This window comes from Carassius gibelio, chromosome A1, assembly GCF_023724105.1.
Source record: "Carassius gibelio isolate Cgi1373 ecotype wild population from Czech Republic chromosome A1, carGib1.2-hapl.c, whole genome shotgun sequence".
Lineage (NCBI taxonomy): Eukaryota > Metazoa > Chordata > Actinopteri > Cypriniformes > Cyprinidae > Carassius > Carassius gibelio.
In genome coordinates this window covers 24,068,493-24,086,877 of record NC_068371.1, presented here as the reverse complement: position 1 = coordinate 24,086,877, position 18,385 = coordinate 24,068,493, and the positions used below count along the sequence as shown (strand labels likewise).

The 18,385-nt window shown below is 38.4% G+C and overlaps 1 protein-coding gene across 6 annotated transcripts in view; it reads left to right on the top strand.

Moving 5' to 3' along the window:
- The first annotated feature begins 11,885 nt into the window (after positions 1–11,885).
- The window catches only part of LOC128016286 (zinc finger protein 827), a 69,906-nt gene continuing 63,406 nt past the window's right edge, over positions 11,886–18,385 (top strand). For 2 of the 6 annotated variants that reach the window (XM_052600788.1, XM_052600782.1), the window contains exon 1: positions 11,896–12,285. In XM_052600788.1, the coding sequence (XP_052456748.1) occupies positions 12,243–12,285 (43 nt within the window). In that variant the 5' untranslated portion in view covers positions 11,896–12,242. Of the gene's footprint in view, positions 12,286–18,385 lie in introns of all 6 variants that reach the window. The other 4 variants (XM_052600813.1, XM_052600807.1, XM_052600799.1 and 1 more) reach the window with 4 other exon arrangements.

Sequence of the window (18,385 nt, the reverse complement as noted above, 5' to 3'; positions counted from 1 at the left end):
AGAAAAAAAATACATAAATCGAACAAGTTAACAGATATCTCAGTAGTGGCACACACTACCGGCATTTTCTGTGGTAAATAAATAAAGCATGTTTTGAGCAATGTGACAAAGAGTCAACACACACACACACTTTGGCACATTCTTGACTTTACCAGAAAAGCGTGAATGGCTTGGCTTGTTAAGTGATACTGAATAAAAACACAATGAAGCAGTACAGATAAGAAAGAATTTCATTAGCTTTTTTTTTCTTCACAGATTCGCCTGTTGTTGGGCAAAGGAAGAATAGTGCATCTGACAAACTCTATATCACAAAAGAAGACATTTTAACCTTAACGGCCTGTCCTTCAGAAGCTTTTGTCTAAATATTTTGAACGTTGACGTGAATGTGCATTAAATGTATAGCGCCGACTGACTAGGGACAAAAAATAAAAGCTTTCAGGTTTCCTCAGTGCAGACAATCTACTCTCACCACGAGCCTGAGCTACTCCCAAACTAGTAACGTGTTGGTAATAGCTGCACAGTGATGCCAGATGGGACTGTTTTCACCCTGCCTTCAAGACGCTGGTGAGCTCAGATGGACAGTGGCACAGTTGATTTGCTGGTACAACCTGCCTCACCTTTCTAAGCCCCCCAAAGACCTGAGAGGGAGTAGAAGAAAAATGAAAAGAATACAGAGGCAGCTTCAACAGGGTTGGGGGGGTGGGTCAGGCTGAGGGGTGTCAGATGCGAGGGGAGGGGGGATCCCTGGTTGCCGCAGGCTGTCTCGAGGAAGAAGACGGAGGGGCGAGGAGAGGAGAGTCTAGACTAGGCTGACCTTTGTGGGTCAGGGCTTTCTCTACGGGGTCAAGTTGGATATGGAGGGGGGATAATGGGAAAACCTCAAGGGAGTTTTCAAATGAAATCCAGATTGGCTGTCGGCATGTAGTTTTTCTCCTCCCCTTCCCGCTTCCTAATCCCTGCACTGCACGGGGGTAATAGTGTGGAAATTATGGGGGGTGCGTCACCTTGATCAAAAATGAGCAGTGGAACCTTGCTCACCTTTTCTAACACCCAGATTCATACCCACTATATATATCTGCACACCCAGGCACTGCAGGCCAGGTTATCCTATATGCGATTCTAGGCACTGGCTGCAGACTCTAGACCTTTGTTAAATACCAAGCTGAAATGATTTAGGAGAGCCGACTTATATTCGCATTCTTATATATAGTACTTGAAATGAGCTGAAGCGAATGCATGAGATTTAAGAATTTGTTAGATGTATTTGCTTTGACATATCTGCTGACATTCATTCAATCCTATCATCTTTCTAGGAAAAAAAAAATGTTTTGCAGTTGTTCTGAATAGAGGATCTTGCAGCATTTGAAAAATAAAGGGGAAAATAAAAATAATTATTATAAAAAAAAATCTGTTTTCATGTTATTGAATTACATGTTCTACACACTGATATTTTAAGGATACTTCACCCAAAAATTTAAATTGTGTTTCAAATTATGCACTACACACAATGCACTTATTCTATTTACTATGTACTTAACTGTCTAGTGTATGAATTATATAAGGTTATTTTGTCATCCAACACCAGAGTCCGACAGCCCCTCCCATTCTGCTATGTAAATAAAGCTGCATTTTTTTATTTATTTTATTATTATTATTTTTTTGGTTAAGTGCATCATCTGGGCATTTGAAATGCACTTTTTCTTTTTATGAATTGTCAGTGTGTACACTAATCACAGTTTATAGAAAACTATAGTAGTACATAAGCATGTGAATTGGGATGCAACTATCTTTTATTCACCCTCATGCTGTCCCAGATGCATATGACTTCCTTTCTTCTATGGAAAACAAACATTTTAAAAATAATCCATCTTCGTGAATCCATATAATGCAATGTGGATGGGTCCCTCAAAATGTAACACTTCAAAAACCATGCAATATTAACATAATGGTAAACACAACCCCAGTTTATGAGTAATTGTCTTCTGAAGTGAAATGGTAGGTGTGTGAGAAAAAAAAAATACAAATATTTTAAACATTTGAAATTATAAACCATGGCTTCTGGCCAACTGTTCATCTGTGTCCATGTTTGAGGAAGAGGGAGAGAAAGTCTTTACATGTTTGAGACTGATGCCTAGTGGTCTAACACATTCAGACCACTACATACGCCCACCTTCAGCACCCAACTCCTCAACCGACCATAGAACTAACTCTTCACAACCCACCCAAAAGGCATGGCTCCATTAGGAAAGTAGGACCAAAGCCAGGTATCTCATCTAGGATATCCCAGGCAAGGTAATAAACACAAACACACTTGGATATAAAACTGAGCAGTGCCTGATGCTTGACATCTCATTTAAATTATCCATGTACTTTATGTTTTTTATTGTCTTTGTTATGTTTAATGATATGTGTCATACTCACCCAGTGGTGTCCACCAGCTTTTTTCTTTTTTTCTTTTTGGACCAGGTTCCCTGTTGCTTGAGGTCTTTTTCAAAAAGGCCACACTAGGTGAGTTTGTGAGTGTATCTTAGGTTTGATTGCATTGTATCATTACAGTGATGTAGAGAGAAATGTTTGCGACTAAAGGACAGGGGAGATGAGCATATACAAAAGGAGCACTTCACATCCATAAATATGCATCGTGACATTTGGAACAAAGACCCCTCATTCTACTTTCATGATGGGTTCAGCTAGCATCCTGTAACATATTGCCCATACAGTTTCACTTGCCAGTTCACCAGATTTAAAAACAGATGGAAGCTCTTTCTTAAAGGTACTGTACTTCAAAGAAGAAGGGTTGCCTAATTTGGGAAGCAGAGAACAATGAGTTGGTTTATTTATAGGAATAGTTCACTTTAAAATTAAAACTCATAATTTAGTCATGATCTATTAACCCTCATGTCATTCCAAAACAGGGTTAATATCGGTAACTAAAACTGTCAAAAACATTTTTGGTAATTCAAATAATGTTTGAATAAAATGAAATGTATATATAAGATGTAGAAGTTAAACTAAATAAAAAAATTAGAAATGCACTTAAATAAAAAAAATTGAAATAAAAAACTCAAACTGAATTAAAGTTACATAATAATAAGATTAATACAAAATATACAAGCACAAAACATACTTATAAAAACTAACCAAAATTAAAATAAAATAAAAATAAAAGCTAAACTATAATAGTATATTAATGATAAAAATAACACTTTATTGATGCAGTGGAATCCAAAAGTGTATATATATATATACACACACACACACACACACACACACACACACACACAATACATACAAACATTATAAATACCCATGATGCAAATAAAGTCCCGTATTTTGAACCACAGTGACTTGCTGTATGGGCAGAAACAGTTCAGAATTTCTTTGAAATATCTTCTTTTGTGTGTCACAGGAAAAAAAAAGAAAGTAGTACAGATTTAAAATGACACTAGGCTGACATGAGCATCATTTTCATCTGTGGGTGAATTATCCCTTTAAGAGATTGAATTATGATAGTGATATGTGAATGCTTGCTTCTCATGACATTTTTTTAAACCATTATTACTAGCATTAGGCTCTGAGAAGAAAGACAAATCTCTGCTTTTATAGCCGTGAGTCTAACAGAGCCATGGTATGCCGGTTTCTCCTTTCTAAACACCTCAGTGGTTGTTCTAAAAAAGAGCTAAAACTCCCGGCTGCCAGGAAGCTAGGCTTTCAAATCCTACACTCTCTCCTCGGGTGAGGATCTCTTCTCTCTATCTCTCCTTCTCATATAAACACAACCACACACACATACACGAACTCCCACTCTGCCTTTTGACCACCAGTGTTCCCTACCACAGAGGAGTTTTGACTCAGAGGCAGGCAAACAGTGGTCTCTGCTAGCTGAATATTCATCGCAATGGGAAGACATGTTGTGCTTGATCCTGAATTATGTCATATAGCGATGTATCCAACAAGGTGACATGTTTATTGAAGTTGAATGCTTCAGGAAGTAGCAGAGGAAAACAGCTCAGCACAATGTCTGGCATTAATTTCTTTATTCTCTTCACAGAAATGGCATTATGCAGGACATTCCTGAGGCAAGTCTGATGCCTCAGTAAATCTGCCCCAGTATCTCCCTCTCTCTATCCCTTAGCTTGTCTCGGTGGAATGTCAGCTGGCAAGTGCCCAGAAATTGAGACTTAGCCTTTCAGAACGTGCCAGTCTCGCCCAAGCCTCAGAAGTGTGCGAGCCCAGAAGCAGCAGTCCCCTTATCAAAGCGCTTGTCCAGCAGGGCTCACGGCTCGCTGAACCACTGATCACCAAATCCTCTGACCTGCCGTTAACCCGCCGGACTCAGAGCGACAGTGACAGAAGAGTCTGTCATGGTGAAGACCTACAGAGAGACCACAGGGGTGATATGATGCTCCATGCTGCATCATCATTTACATGAGGTTAGATGTGAACAAATGTCCCTACGATACCACAGTCCATATCCGAACATTTGTTTTGATGACACTGAACACCACATTTCTGGAGTAGTTCTGTCATTATTTATTTTACAGTACATCCTTGTGTCACATCAAACCTGGTCTTTTTCCTGTTTCCTGTTCACAAAAACGGAGAAAATACAGTTAATAGCCTACTTTCAACAGGTAAAAAAAAAAAAAAAAAAAAAAAAAAAAAAAGGAAAAGCACCATGAAGTCATAATAGTGACCTGTACATTTCATTCTAGATCTTCTGAAGCAGTGGGATTACTTTGTGTGAAAAACAAATCTATACTAATTGCTTTTGAACAAATTGATCGCTTTTTACTGATATAAACATTTGCGATTACTCTCATTGTAAATTATGAATAGCCACAGTTTGATGTGAAGGGGATTCATTTATAAATGAATTGGTTGATTAAGTTTTAATGATTAATTCATAAATTAGACAATTTACAAAGTAATATGAACTTTAATGATACTTTAACATGACTTTGTGTCCTTTTTTCTAAGCTTGAACGCCAAAATTATTGTAAAATTTAATCTCATATTCATTTCTGGTGTGAACTACTCCTTTAAATCTTGATTTTAACTATTTAATATCTATAGTAAAGTGTGTCCATCTGCTGATGCGATATTTCTCCTGCTCGGAGGAATATCATGTGTAGTTCCCTCTTGTTTTCTGGTTGGTTTTCATGCCTAGCTCATTTTCATGGTTCAGATGGTATTCATTTCAAATCCAGCACAACCAAATCTAAATGAAGAACTTCATGTTTATGCTGTTCAGCTGGCCATTTTTGATGCCACATAAGCCAAGAGGAGCTGCCAGCACTTGGTTTTGTTGGTTTAATATTTTAATGTGTTTAATTAAGACAGGATAGGCTCGATAACCTTCTGTGACGTTCAGGCAATTGTCAGCAAATTAGTGAGATTACATGACAAGAACTGAATGACAGCGCAACCCAGCTCTCAGTCTTCCCTCCACTTATCTGATGGTAGCCTAGCAACAGATCCCTGACCTGGCATTGACCTCCACCTGATAAGGTCAGCACCTGAAGTGTCTCTCATTGGTGGGCCCTGTGAAGAGGAGGAGGAGCCTAGAAGAGAGGGAGAGAAAAGGAAAGAAACAAAGGGAAATGGAGAGAGGGCAGAAATCCCATCAGAGACAAAGCCATGGCCACACAAAAGCGCAGAGGACTCGTGTTACAGTGTGTGGATCAAAAGAGAACTGTAATCACCATAGACTCCACCGTATTTCCCATACGCAAAACAAGAACTGTCGCCTACTGTACATATATAAAAGTGTTGAAAAAATTCAAATACAGCATTGATAGCACTGCAATGCCTTACTAAAACGCTGCACATTGGGTTGTTTGATAGAATGTCACGCCAGCGTTATTTTGCAAATACTATTAATTTTATGTCATTTCAGCAGTACACTCCCTGTAAAGCCAAAGGGATGCAAGGATAGCAAGTGCTAAAATAATTATAATCTGTAGAGAGCCTGCATTCAACTGCTAAATGTCAGTTCTGTGTGTTTTATGGGTTGAGATTGTTCCCTGCTTCTTAATCATAGATGTGGATCTACAGCTGAGACATTTTCCAGCATCCAGAATGCATGAAAATAACAAGAATGATTGAAATTGATAGAAACATAAATTTTGTAATGACTGAAATAACAGTAACTGAAGTGAGAACCGAACATAAACAGACGCTTAAACTAAAATTCCACATAAAATACAATAATGGTCTTATTGTGAACAATGAATTAGTGAATGCTATTATAAAAGGTCTGCCTTTACTATCATTCATAAAAATAACTTGCTCCACCGCAGAAACAACTTTACATTTTGGATGAGGTCACCACACAATTTAAGAAAATTCCCACATTCATTCTCTTAGATATTTTCAAATATTTCTAAATGCACATATACTATATAAAAAAATAAATAATAAAAAAAAAGATTCATACATAATGAAAACCAAAGTGTAATCATTTGAATTAAATTAAACCTACCACCCAATCTATACACTAAACATAAAATGTTTGCAGCATCCAATCAGTGATTTTTGGGCTGAGGAAAAATCAGGCGGGCAACCTGAAAAAGGCTTTCAAGACAAAAGAAGCATGAAACGTGGCACAGTAATCAAATAATTAAAGCAATTAAAGCATTCAAGGGTCACACACTCCGAGGTAGAATAAATGACTTCAAACTAATTGTCTGTTATAAAATTATCACAGAGCTTTAAAGAGCAACAGGAATAGGTCAGAGGAAGGCCTTAGACTAAATTAAAAGGTCTTTCTGAGATGGACAGTACTGGGATATTAACTTAATAACATCTCTACAGGTGCTGGTGAATCCACAGTGAAATTGAATGCATCTATTAATAAATAAATATTTGTCAGAAACCTCGTCCATATAGGCTATCTCTCATTTTTGATCTTGTAGGTTCAGCGATTTAAAGATATAAAATGACCCTGTCTTGCTCTAAATGCTCTGTCAGCCTGTCAACATGTATATAAAAGGTCATCATTTTTGACTCTTAGCACCAGCATGTAATATGCTAGAGGCCAAGAAAAGGAGCTGACTCTGTCATACTTTTGAGGAGAGAGGGGGGAAGAGGAGCTCTGTTCTTGAAGACTCGTGTCATTCTTTGGGGTCATCAGCTATCAAGAACTTCAGATTATAGCACACCCAGAAACTAAAATTGTCATGGGGTTGTTGCAAACCCATAAGCATGTTTATCTTCAGAACACAAATAAAGATATTTTTTATATTCTCGCATCATATTTGACCATCCATTGAAAGTCCACACAAGCAAGCATTTTTTTACCAAGCTCCAAGAAGCTCATCGTAAAAGCCATCCATATGAATCAAGTGGTTTAGTCCAACAAATTTAAATAAGCTTTTATTCAGGTTATATTCACATAGATCAACACACATAGAGCACATCAATTAACTCGATGAAATCTTTTTATCATTTAAAGTAATCATGTCTCTTCAGAAGTCTTTCAGCTTTTTGAAGCTTGAGTATTTTGGTTGCATAGACTTGGAGGGAGAAATATGAAGCAAGAATATAAAGGGAAATATCTTCATTTGTGTTCCAGAGATAAATTAAAATCATGTAGATTTGGGACAACGTGAGGATAAGTAATTGTAATTTTCTGGGTGTGAAGTTACTCTTTAAACATACCCCAGATTGTTGCAAGTTGAGTCAAAACTAGTCAGCATTCTCGAATAGGGCCTGCAGGATGAGGAAAAGTAGCCTTTTTTGTGAGGTATCTCTTCCCGCGCAAAAGGTCAGAGAGAGCAAGTGCAGGGGCAACCACCTGCTTCTGTCACACAGCTGGAAAGAGGGAGTGAGAAGAGAGGGAAATGGGACAGGTGGCATATCCGGGACGACACTGGCACCAGCTTTCCACCATAACAATCTCTCTTTTTCAAAAGCAGTTTGAGTCGGAACAAATGTTAGATAGGTGTGTTAGATACGTGTGAAAGGCCCCATGTCCCATGTGGCAATAATAGGTAAACAAAACCACATGCCCTCTCAGATTTTAGAGTCAATTCTGAATGCAACCCTGCAAAACATGAAAAAATGATCTGTGATAATTAGGTTTCACGATTAAGTAAAGCATGATTGTTTAAAGCACACAGAAATCACATTTACATGTCTAAATATGGCGTGCCTTATAGGTGACTTTGACTTTTTTCCGGGAAAAATCAGTGCAGACTATCTTTCTCTTATGAATATAATAAAACTAAAAGACTTTTTGGAGTTATGAAGGATGCAGTACTACTCTATAGGTACTCAAGATTAACAGGATATTGAGTGAAAACGAGCATCCCCCCCCCCCCCCTTTAATGAATGAATTAAAAAAATGATAAGATACTGTGAGGGTGAAGGATTTGCACTGATTTCAGGCAAATTCACCTCGCTGACCTCAAGAAAGTTGCTGGATTTTGACTTTTGTGTGAGCTGTGCTTTATATATTGCTACACTACTGAAAATAGACAATGGACCCTTTGATCCCGCAGCTTTACACAGATCATTTGCATTCAAAATTCTGTTAAATATTATAAATGATCAAAATATTATCAAATGCTCTTTTCTATACAGAAAAAAAATGGTTATTACTGGGTTGTCATTTGAAATTCTGTCCTGCTACTTTCACGGGCCACTGAGCTTTTCAAACTGTTTTGGGTTTGAAAGCATTAAGGAATGGCCGTTCAAATCCCATATAGTTTCATTATGACAATCTTTAAATGAATCAAGGGTTCCAAGGTTTAAATGAACACCTTCTAATGGTGCAAAAATGTCCCAGATGCGGTAAAGCACAGGTCGTCACATCCAAAAATATACAGTGATTGCATTAAGCTGAAATGTTTAAAGCAACACATATTTCATGGCATCATAAGTGTATGAATATGCAGTGCAGAGGGCAAAGAGAAATATTTTTAGTAACCACCCTAGTAGTTCAAATTGATATTTACAGCATTTCGAGCTCTGTTATTCAAGCTTCCTCTCTCAGCCGTCACACAATCCTGTCATGTCACTAGTCCTCTAATGACCTGCTCCACTCAGTGTTCTTAACACAATCTTGCAACATCCTAACAAAGAGGAAGAGGCTGCAACGAGTTGAAAAAGAGGTAACCCACACCACTATGCTTGGCCTCAGGGAGAGATATACCTCTTTATCCAACTTCCTTTATCCGCTACTGAAGCACCTGAAATTCATTTAGCTCGCTAACAGCCTGCACTGCTGCAGGGGAGCCATTTTAATAAGTAGTAATAATGCCAACAGACAAAGCAAATTGCTTTCAAAGACCAGCAAAACAATCATGCTTATCAATATCGCACAAGAAATGTAATGAGATGGACAGTCTGGGGCTAACTATTATTATTTTTTAAGTAATTGTGCATCTTTAATAGAAAAATATTATTCATATGCCATAAACTGCATTGCAGATGAATGTAAAAAAGAGAGCTTGGCATGTAAATGAAGCTGTTACATTTAATTCAATTCAGTTTCATTCACAATATTTAATATTTCAAAGCATGCATAGAAAATACTATACAATTAGGATTTATGTTGTTCCAAAATGTGGATGAAATTGAATTAAATGCATGTGGATTGCATTGAGGTCTGTGAGTAATTTGTAATGCATCGCTGCAGTGTGAATGAAAGGGTAAAGTATCAAATGGAAACAGATATGTCAATGGAAACGGTCTCCTTTCTTTCGCAGATGTTTGTCACTGTCAGGTTCGGTTGATACAGTGCCCATCAAAAGATGATGTCTGTTAGGTGACCTTTAGGTTGCTACCAAGTGTGAGGTCATGCTGCTGTTGCCATGACTACTATCAGCAGATTGTCTGCTCGCACGCATTACCTCAGCTGCCTGGCATCGGCAGGGTTACAGAACAGACCGTGACCTCGCCATGGAGACTAAACTAATCTTAAACAATAACAAGCAGCGCACACACATGCAGGGGGAGATTTTGTGAGATTACCATAAATAGTGTTTCCTAATATCGCGCATCAAATGTATACCTCAAGATATAAGGATATAAATATATTGTGTTCTGTATACACAAAGAATTCAATAAGGAAAACATAATACTGGACTCCTATGAATAGAACTGATTTTATTTTTTACTATGTAAACGCTATGACCAATGTCCAGTAGTATACAGTTCAACAGCCTCTCTGTGGATTTGAAGGGGTGACAATGAGAGAGAGAGAGAGGAGTGGTGAGGCAGCCATATTCTAATGAGCGAGCTACAAAGTGTGTGTCAGTCACCTGTGCAGAGGCGAAGTGGGCTAATTTGAGCCTGTGCTAATTGCCACGGTAACGAGCTGCACGTGTGGATGGTTGCGAGGAGGATGGCAGCATGGCATGAGGGAGGATACAGTCCTCCTAACACCAAAGAGGTGTGAAAGAACGAACTTGTCCAACAACATGCTGCCTGCTGGAGTCCAGCCCTGAGTGGGGAACAGCCGGCTGCTTCAGTGCTATGCATAGAACCGAATACTGTGTGTGTGTGTGTGTGTGTGTGTGTGTATGTGCGCTTTCGTGTGGGGTATGGAGGGGGATCTGTTAATCAAATTATCATTTAAAGTCACATTATGGTTGTTACCATGCAATAAAATGTAATAATAATAAAAAATAAACATATTTTTATTTGATAGAAAAAAATACATTCCTGTATGAATAACCTGTATGAATAAAAGGTCCTATTAGTTCAAAAGAATTAGTGCATTATCTATCATTAGTTACCGTGTTTATTAATATTTTAATGTTGATAATGATTCAACAACTGTTCATTGTTAGTTCATGTTAGCTAATAATAATATTAACAGATACAGCTGTGTTATGCTGAAATTAACATTAATAATGATCTCCATCGTTTTTTCATGGTAACTAATGTTAATGAAGCATTATTGTAAAGTGTTCCAGATTAACCTATATGTGTGTAATACAATATCAATTGTACGTAAACTCAGAATCAATATAATTCAATTACTAGCCAGGACATTAAACATTAATAAATACAATTAAAGAAGTTGTAATGGTAATAATAATAATAATAATAATAATAATAATATCTTAAAATGAGATAACATGGAGATTGTAAATTCCATAACATTTTAGAATAAAGTTAAATGAATGTTAGTTATTTTACTAACAACGAGCAATACATTTGTTACAGTATTTATTAATCATTAATTAATGTTACTTAATATAAAAATACAACTTTTAATTGTTAATGGTAGCTAAGGCTGATTAAATAACATTAACAACTTTACATGGTACAACTTTTGATTTGAATAATCATATTAGTAAATACGGAAACTAATAAAAGGCTTACTTATATTGATAAATGCTTTCAAAGTATTTTTCACTGTTCATGTTAATCAATACTAATGTTTACAAACAGATCCTTATTGTAAAGCGTTACTGTAAATTATATAGATTTTTAATTTGTAGCATTGCATCAATTAAAATGAACTGTACCGATTTGATTCAACCAAAAATTTATGAAAAGCATGTAAATAAATTTTAAATATCTTTATTAATTTTAAATCCCATTTTACATTTATATCATTACATCGACCTTAAAATGAATTGTAGTGATTTAGGGGTTTCTATCAACTCAGATTTAAACATTTCTAAAAATCGTTTATGAAAAAAAAAAAAAATCACAATTTCATCATTTTAAACCGATTGCCATTTTATATCATTACGTTATGTTCAAAAAGCCCCCCCCCCCCCCCCCCCCCAATCCATTTGAATATTTATTAGTCAGAATCTATTTTCTATATAAATATATAAAAAACTAAATCCTTCGTGGTCAGTCAAGTATACACCCTGAAAGCTTGGGGGCACCTTGTCCCTTTCTCGTTGCTCTGTCGGGCGAGCTCCTCTCTCTGAGAGCCAGTGAGTGAGTGAGCGAGTGTGTGTGTGTGCGCGCGAGTGAGTGTGTGTGTGCGTGCGTGTGTGTGTGCTCTGCTGTTGCTGCCCTTTGATCCCTGCATTAGTGTTAGTTAGGGGCTCGGAGACACACACTTACAGAGAGCAGCCATAGTCAAGACACGGCAACAACAACAGCACCTCCTCCTCTACTCTTCCCTGTTCCCAACAATACACTTAACCGAGGACAGCCAGGTGCACGACAAGTCCCTGCCATCAGGCTCCCTCGCAACATTTCAATGGGGAAAGACCTTTTTTCTTCTTATCCCTAAACAAGAAGGAGAATGTGATAAAAGGGGGAAAATGCCAAGGAGGAAACAGGAGCAACCCAAGCGCCTGCCTTCACGTAAGTCGTTTTCTCGTTCGGCGCGATTTCAGCGCGTCTCCGTGTGTTTTGGGCAGTAGTTTAGGGTTAAAGAGGTGAAACAGACAAAGGCACGGCGGAGGTTATTTCTCCTTTTTTAGGTCTGTGCTAGGCAGCCATGTTGGCGATGAGGGGGCTAGCGGAGCGAGCGCACTAGCGGTGCCTTTAATTGCAGATAATCGATAAAGGTCCCGTTCCGCCTAAAGGTTGCGGCCAGTAAAGCTCGCGTTATCGCCGCTTATTTGGTGCTTATGGCCGCGCGTCTTTTCTTATATGTGTCCGTGCGAGCGAGGCAGAGACGCGCGGAAGGGAAAGGGGAGGATCTGAGGATCTGGCCGCAATAAAATGAAGGGTCAGTCGGATCAGACTGAGAGCCATACTCAGCCTTCTATCCGTGCCCCTGCCTTTACTTAGCTCCAGCGCTATCTAGCAGCGGTCCGCAACTTAAAAACACGTCCTTAAATACATTCGTGCAACTTTCCGCCTTCCGCGGTCGTGTGTGTGTGCGTGTGTGCGAGCGACTTTTTTCTTTCGTTTGTCGAGCGGGATTTTTTTAAGCTGAGGTATTTTCTTCCACCCCTCCCTGTTCAGTGGGGTTCGTGTCTGCAGGCTGCCTGTGTCAAAGCCGTGGTCGGTCACCTGAAGTTCAGGGTTTTTTTCCCTCCTCATGCAGCCATTCATTGCAGACAGTCTGCGATCAATAACGTACGAAATGCGAAACTCGTTAATCTCTCGCTTCGAAGCTCTCGCGGCGGATATCTCACGGCTTGCAGTGCTCTGCACGGGTTACGTTTGGGATTACTAATCGCGAAATTCGTTCATTTGACCCTGTGTAGCTGGATGTTAACATTGTGCTTTTATCAGCTCGCTAATAACGGCTGTTGTAGCGTGAGCCGGCCGCTAGAGGACACATGATGTGTAGAGTGTGGAAAACATCGATCAGAGGCGAAGTGTGGCACGGTGGCGCTTTAAGTGCACGAAAACAAGCGCTCATAATGCATCTTTGTGCGTGTTACCATTCAAAACCTGACACTGTCTTTTACTGCTCTGTGGAATTTTCTGCTTGTATTCTAGCAGCATTGCATTGTGCTGACTTGTCTTCATAATGCCAAACATGTTCATGTTTGCATCCATTGGACTTGTCACAGTCATTTCTGCCATTTCTACTCGCTTTTAATCTTTTATCAGAAATGCAGTTCAAAGTTGTCACTTTGGAATCGCTTTGATTTGATTTTAAAATAAATAAACTTTTTGGCTGGTTTAGTGAATTGCTTTACAGTGTAACAAAATGTTTCACAAAATTCAGCAGTGAAGAAAACTTTTTTTTTTTTTAAATGGAAATACAGGATATAAATCACTTTATTATAATGATAAAGCATTTTAACTAAACGTATTAATTAAACAACTTATTAAATAAACATAAAAAAATGTTATTTAGTAACATAAACTCAGGGTATTGTACTTAAACATTAATATTATAATAAGTGTGTTATAACTAAATGCACATTTTCTTTTCATAATTTAATAAACTTTCTTTCAGTCATTGTTGTTTAGAAACTAGACATTTGTCCCACCTCTGATTAATGCAGCATCAAAATCACCCACTCAGCAAAAGCTGGTCTGAAGTTTCAGCCGTGAAGGAGTGATGTCACGTTTCATTACGTTCTGTTTGTGTTCATCGTACTTTAACACCTGTGAGCAGAGAGGCAGACGACAAGCACAATTGTTAATCTAAATTTAGCTTCTTGATTACTATATACTGTCTTGAAAAAGTTACAAATATGAGTTGGCACAGTGGAATCCGTGTGCTGAGACTGTTTGTGTGCTCTTTCAAAAAAGTAACATGCCAGGCATCTGCTGTTTTTTTTTTTTTTTTTTTTTTTTTCAGTGAACGTTTCCATGCAAAGGCTGTGGCATATCCTTTTGCAAGTGTATCTTTCACTTCCTTTTCTCAAGAATAGATATCTGAGTTCAGGAGTGCTTGCGTCACGATGCGCTCGGGGTCAAGACGTGCAGCAAGAGGGCCCTGACACAGTCAGATGATCTTCTTGACAGTTAAATATGACCTTTGGCTTTAGTGCTAACCACTGGGATTACAAAACCACGGCCTGTAAAACACTGTTGCACACTCCTTTTCCAGAATTAACACGTTTTGTTCAAACTGCAGGTCACAGTTCAGCAAGCTTCCAGTAAATTAATCGCGAAAAAGCAGCCTAGGTTAAAATGTTCCTGTCTTGTTAAGCTGTTTTGCACAGTTTTCCACTCTGAGGTGGAGAGGTCGACTGAGGTTACCTCTTTTTCTCCTTTTCTTGCTGGTTCTTTGTCTTACTCGCAGGCATCCATTTTGTGCAAGTACATAGCCCGTATCATTCTTTCACCCTGACCTTTGCCATCAGCTAAAATGTCTCCCTATGGGAGGCAGCCGTTTCCATTATACACACATGATATTTAAGGTTATCTGCATTTGCAAATGGAGGAATTGGAGCATTGCACGGATTTCAGCTCTCCATTACAGACTGCCGGCAGAGTGTGTGCGACTGGGTGGCTCTCCACCTTACCGTAATGGTGGGTCACTGGCTCCTTTCCACTCATCTATGATTATAATGACCTTGGCTGGGCTTGGGTTTGAAAACATTGGATTAAGGGGAAAGGAAAATGAGGGGAGGTTTCCATTTCGCTCTTGGCATCTGATTTGTAGGGAAAATCTGCCAAGAACACCCCCTCCTCTTCCTCCTCTATTTCTTTCCTCTGCCCCACCAACTTGATCAGGCTCTCTCACCGGTGTCTGCCCATTTGAGCTCAAGCGAATAATGATACACAGGCTTTCCTCTCAGAAATGAATTAAAGGGCAGGGGAAGGGGTGGTGGATGCTCTCCTGAACAAGTGCTCACACAGAAAGGGGCTTCAGCCAGGCATGCTGAACCAGAACATTTAGATTAATTTGGCTAGCTGGATCGCCTGGCTTTCATCACAGGTGTAGTCTAGCTGTGAGTGCTCAGTCAAAGGCACTGTGGTGACATAATTTAGACAATTTTTGTACGGCTCGATAAAGAAGGTGCATCTTTAAAATGACAAACCACAAAGTAGCCTGCTATAGCCTAGGAAAGCACTGAGGCCAAGCTCAGAGTTTAACATTAAGGATGGGAAGAATGCTTGCTCTGTTCAGTCTGCACTATATCTATATGCATATTTTGATCATGCATATGCATTTTACACCTTGCAAAGAGAAACATTTGCTTTTCTGTACCATTTGTTTGCTATATTTGCTTGTCACCTTTTTAAACTTGTTAGTTGGCTAAAATGATCTAGCTGGCTTGATACAGATGAGGTTTAGACTAAATTCTAAGAATGATTTGAATCGTCTTGGTAGCGTCAGTGTGAATGGGTTTAAAATTACAAGCCACTCTGAAATGTTTTCACAGTCACTGGTGTTTAGGAACTCTTGGCGTTTCTTGGGTGATCATATTAACTGTATAATTATTGCACAGGTCAGCTGTTAATATTTAATATTAAGGTACATTAAAATGTGTAGATCATTCCACTTTTAAACACATTTTAAAAATCTTTTTAAACTATAATATTTATTTGACATGCTTTTGTTTTAAAAAATTATAAGTGTGAATACACAATGCCCTAGTATTCAAAAGTTTGGGATCACATCAGTTTGTATTTTATTGTATTTATTTATCTTTTTAGAGAAATCAATACTTGTATTACATTAAGTAAAAAATCTAATTCAAGTAAATGCAGTTTTTTAGCTTTACATTAAAGCATCATAAACAACATTTATTTCAGTTTCTACAACAATATCAAGAAGCACAACTGTTTTCAAATTTTAATAATACGTTATATACTCAGCAGCAGATCAGTATATTAGAAGGATTTTTGAAGGATCACGTGGCACTCAAGACTGGAGTAATGGCTGCGGAAAATTCAGCTTAACCATCATGTGATACAATAAGTATTATTGTAAAATATATTAAACTGAAAACATCTGTGAAACAAGCAGACAGAAATAACTGTTATTATATTATTGTTTCTGTTGTGCTCTGATCCTGTCCATCGATCTTCCCGAGGCTGTAGTTCATCAACATGCTCATTTATTAAGGTTTTCTCCTAACTAAAGGACACGTGTCTGTATGTTTTAATGAAGCACTACAGACTCTGAATAAAAAAAAGTCTGAACCCAATGTTTCACCCACCCAAGTTTCAGTCAAAGCCTGTATGGAATAAAAGTGCCTGAGCTGGGTAACGATTTTCCGCATGTTGACAAGTCACAACATGGAGATCTACAGCTCGGAGAGCAGCCCTTTGGCTAGTGGCGGCCCAGCACTGAGTAATAACCAGCTCATAGCAGACATTCTGCTGGCAGGGGTTCATAAGGAACAGCTCGCTGGTTCAGCTGGGGAAAGGGTGGGGGGAGCTCCTGGAGAGCTCCAGGCACTATCCTGTGTTGTTGTACCACACAGATGCATCCATCCCCTCCAGGATAGACCTTTAACAGGCTGCTAACGCTGGGCCACACCGCACAAGGGATCGAACAGACAGGTCCGACGCAGGCCCAGGCTGCAGTACTGTGCCAAACTGTGATTTGATTTATGAGTCAGTACTCTGGGTCTGTCTTAAGATGAGATGAGGCATACTGGGCAGAATCAAAGAGCAGTCTGTTCACTTGACAAGGAATGAGAAGAAGCAAGTCACTGTCAGTTTTTAAAACTGGATTTTAATTATCAAATTTTAGAGGAGGCCTTGGAAGTGGGGAGGTCAATAATACCTAGAAAAAGCTAGCTATATGTTAGTATTCCCATAGTATTCCCATTCATCTGAATGGCAGTTGATTGGCAGGCACGTGAGTCCTCTGTATGCGACCTGCTTGCTGCCGTTTTTGCTCATTGTGGTTCATGGCTGCATGTTTTGGGAGCCAGTTGCTTCTAACCTCCCGTATGTTGCTGCTGCTTAGATGTCAGGGGTGAAGGAACATTAAGACTTTACACACTGGTTTTTGGAACATAGTCAAACTCTTATATTATAATACATTATATTACATTACATTATATTATAAAGACAAGACAATCCAGGTAAATGGGGTCACTACACGTCCCCAGTTTACTGATTACATTATTAACTGCATTAAATATGCACTAATTTGCATACATTTCCTAAACATAAATCTGAACTTTGGATAAAGACAAGTTAAAAATTCTTATTTGATTTTGGTGTGCTGCTGAAGTGGAGATTCCTGATTCATTTCTGAATTTTACACTGTAATATTAATTAAGTCTGAATTCACTGACCCAGAAACATTCTTAACAATAAGCCCTGATGTTATTATTTTGTCTAGTTGACACTAGTTTTAATACATTTCTCATTACTTTGTGTGAAGTGCACACATGCTGCGAGCTGCTGAGCTTCAGCCCCATGCGTGCTCCATGTGTAGTAGAACAAACAGAATAGAGTGCAATTTATTCATTTTGAATCACATAGTGCAAACAGACTAAGACCAGACTTTTTGCTGTTTTTAGTCATTGATTATTTTGACTCAAGCTGCAGCCAAAATTTTGACCACTTGATTAGAAGTTTCTTGAAGCCGTATTAAACCAGTTTCATTTTTAAACCAAATTATGTTTAATAAAATCGAATGGATTGTTTTTTTTTTTCTCCACCTTGAAATGGAATCCAGATGGCGACAATTATTGAGTGTATTTAGCTTTATTAGATTGTCCCCAGTCCTGATCAGTTCTGTTACCAAAATGGCTACTTGATGTTGTTTTTTGATTGTTGTGATTGGGAAGGCTGATTCCACACCAACAAAGTAGTGCCAAAAATGCCAAGTTTGATTCAACTAGACAATTTACTCTCACAATTATGCAGCTGTCATAATCATAGTAATTATACAACAATAATGATGGTAATTGCTATCATTGTCATCATTAGCATCAAGAGACATTGGGACACCAATGTTTTCTTGCAATGGAACCGGTTATATACGCTTGTCGGGATTTCATTGAGCTCAGTATGCCTTAAATGTGAAATGTGTGTTAATATTTAATCGAAACTTAGACGAATTCCATTTTCCTCCATT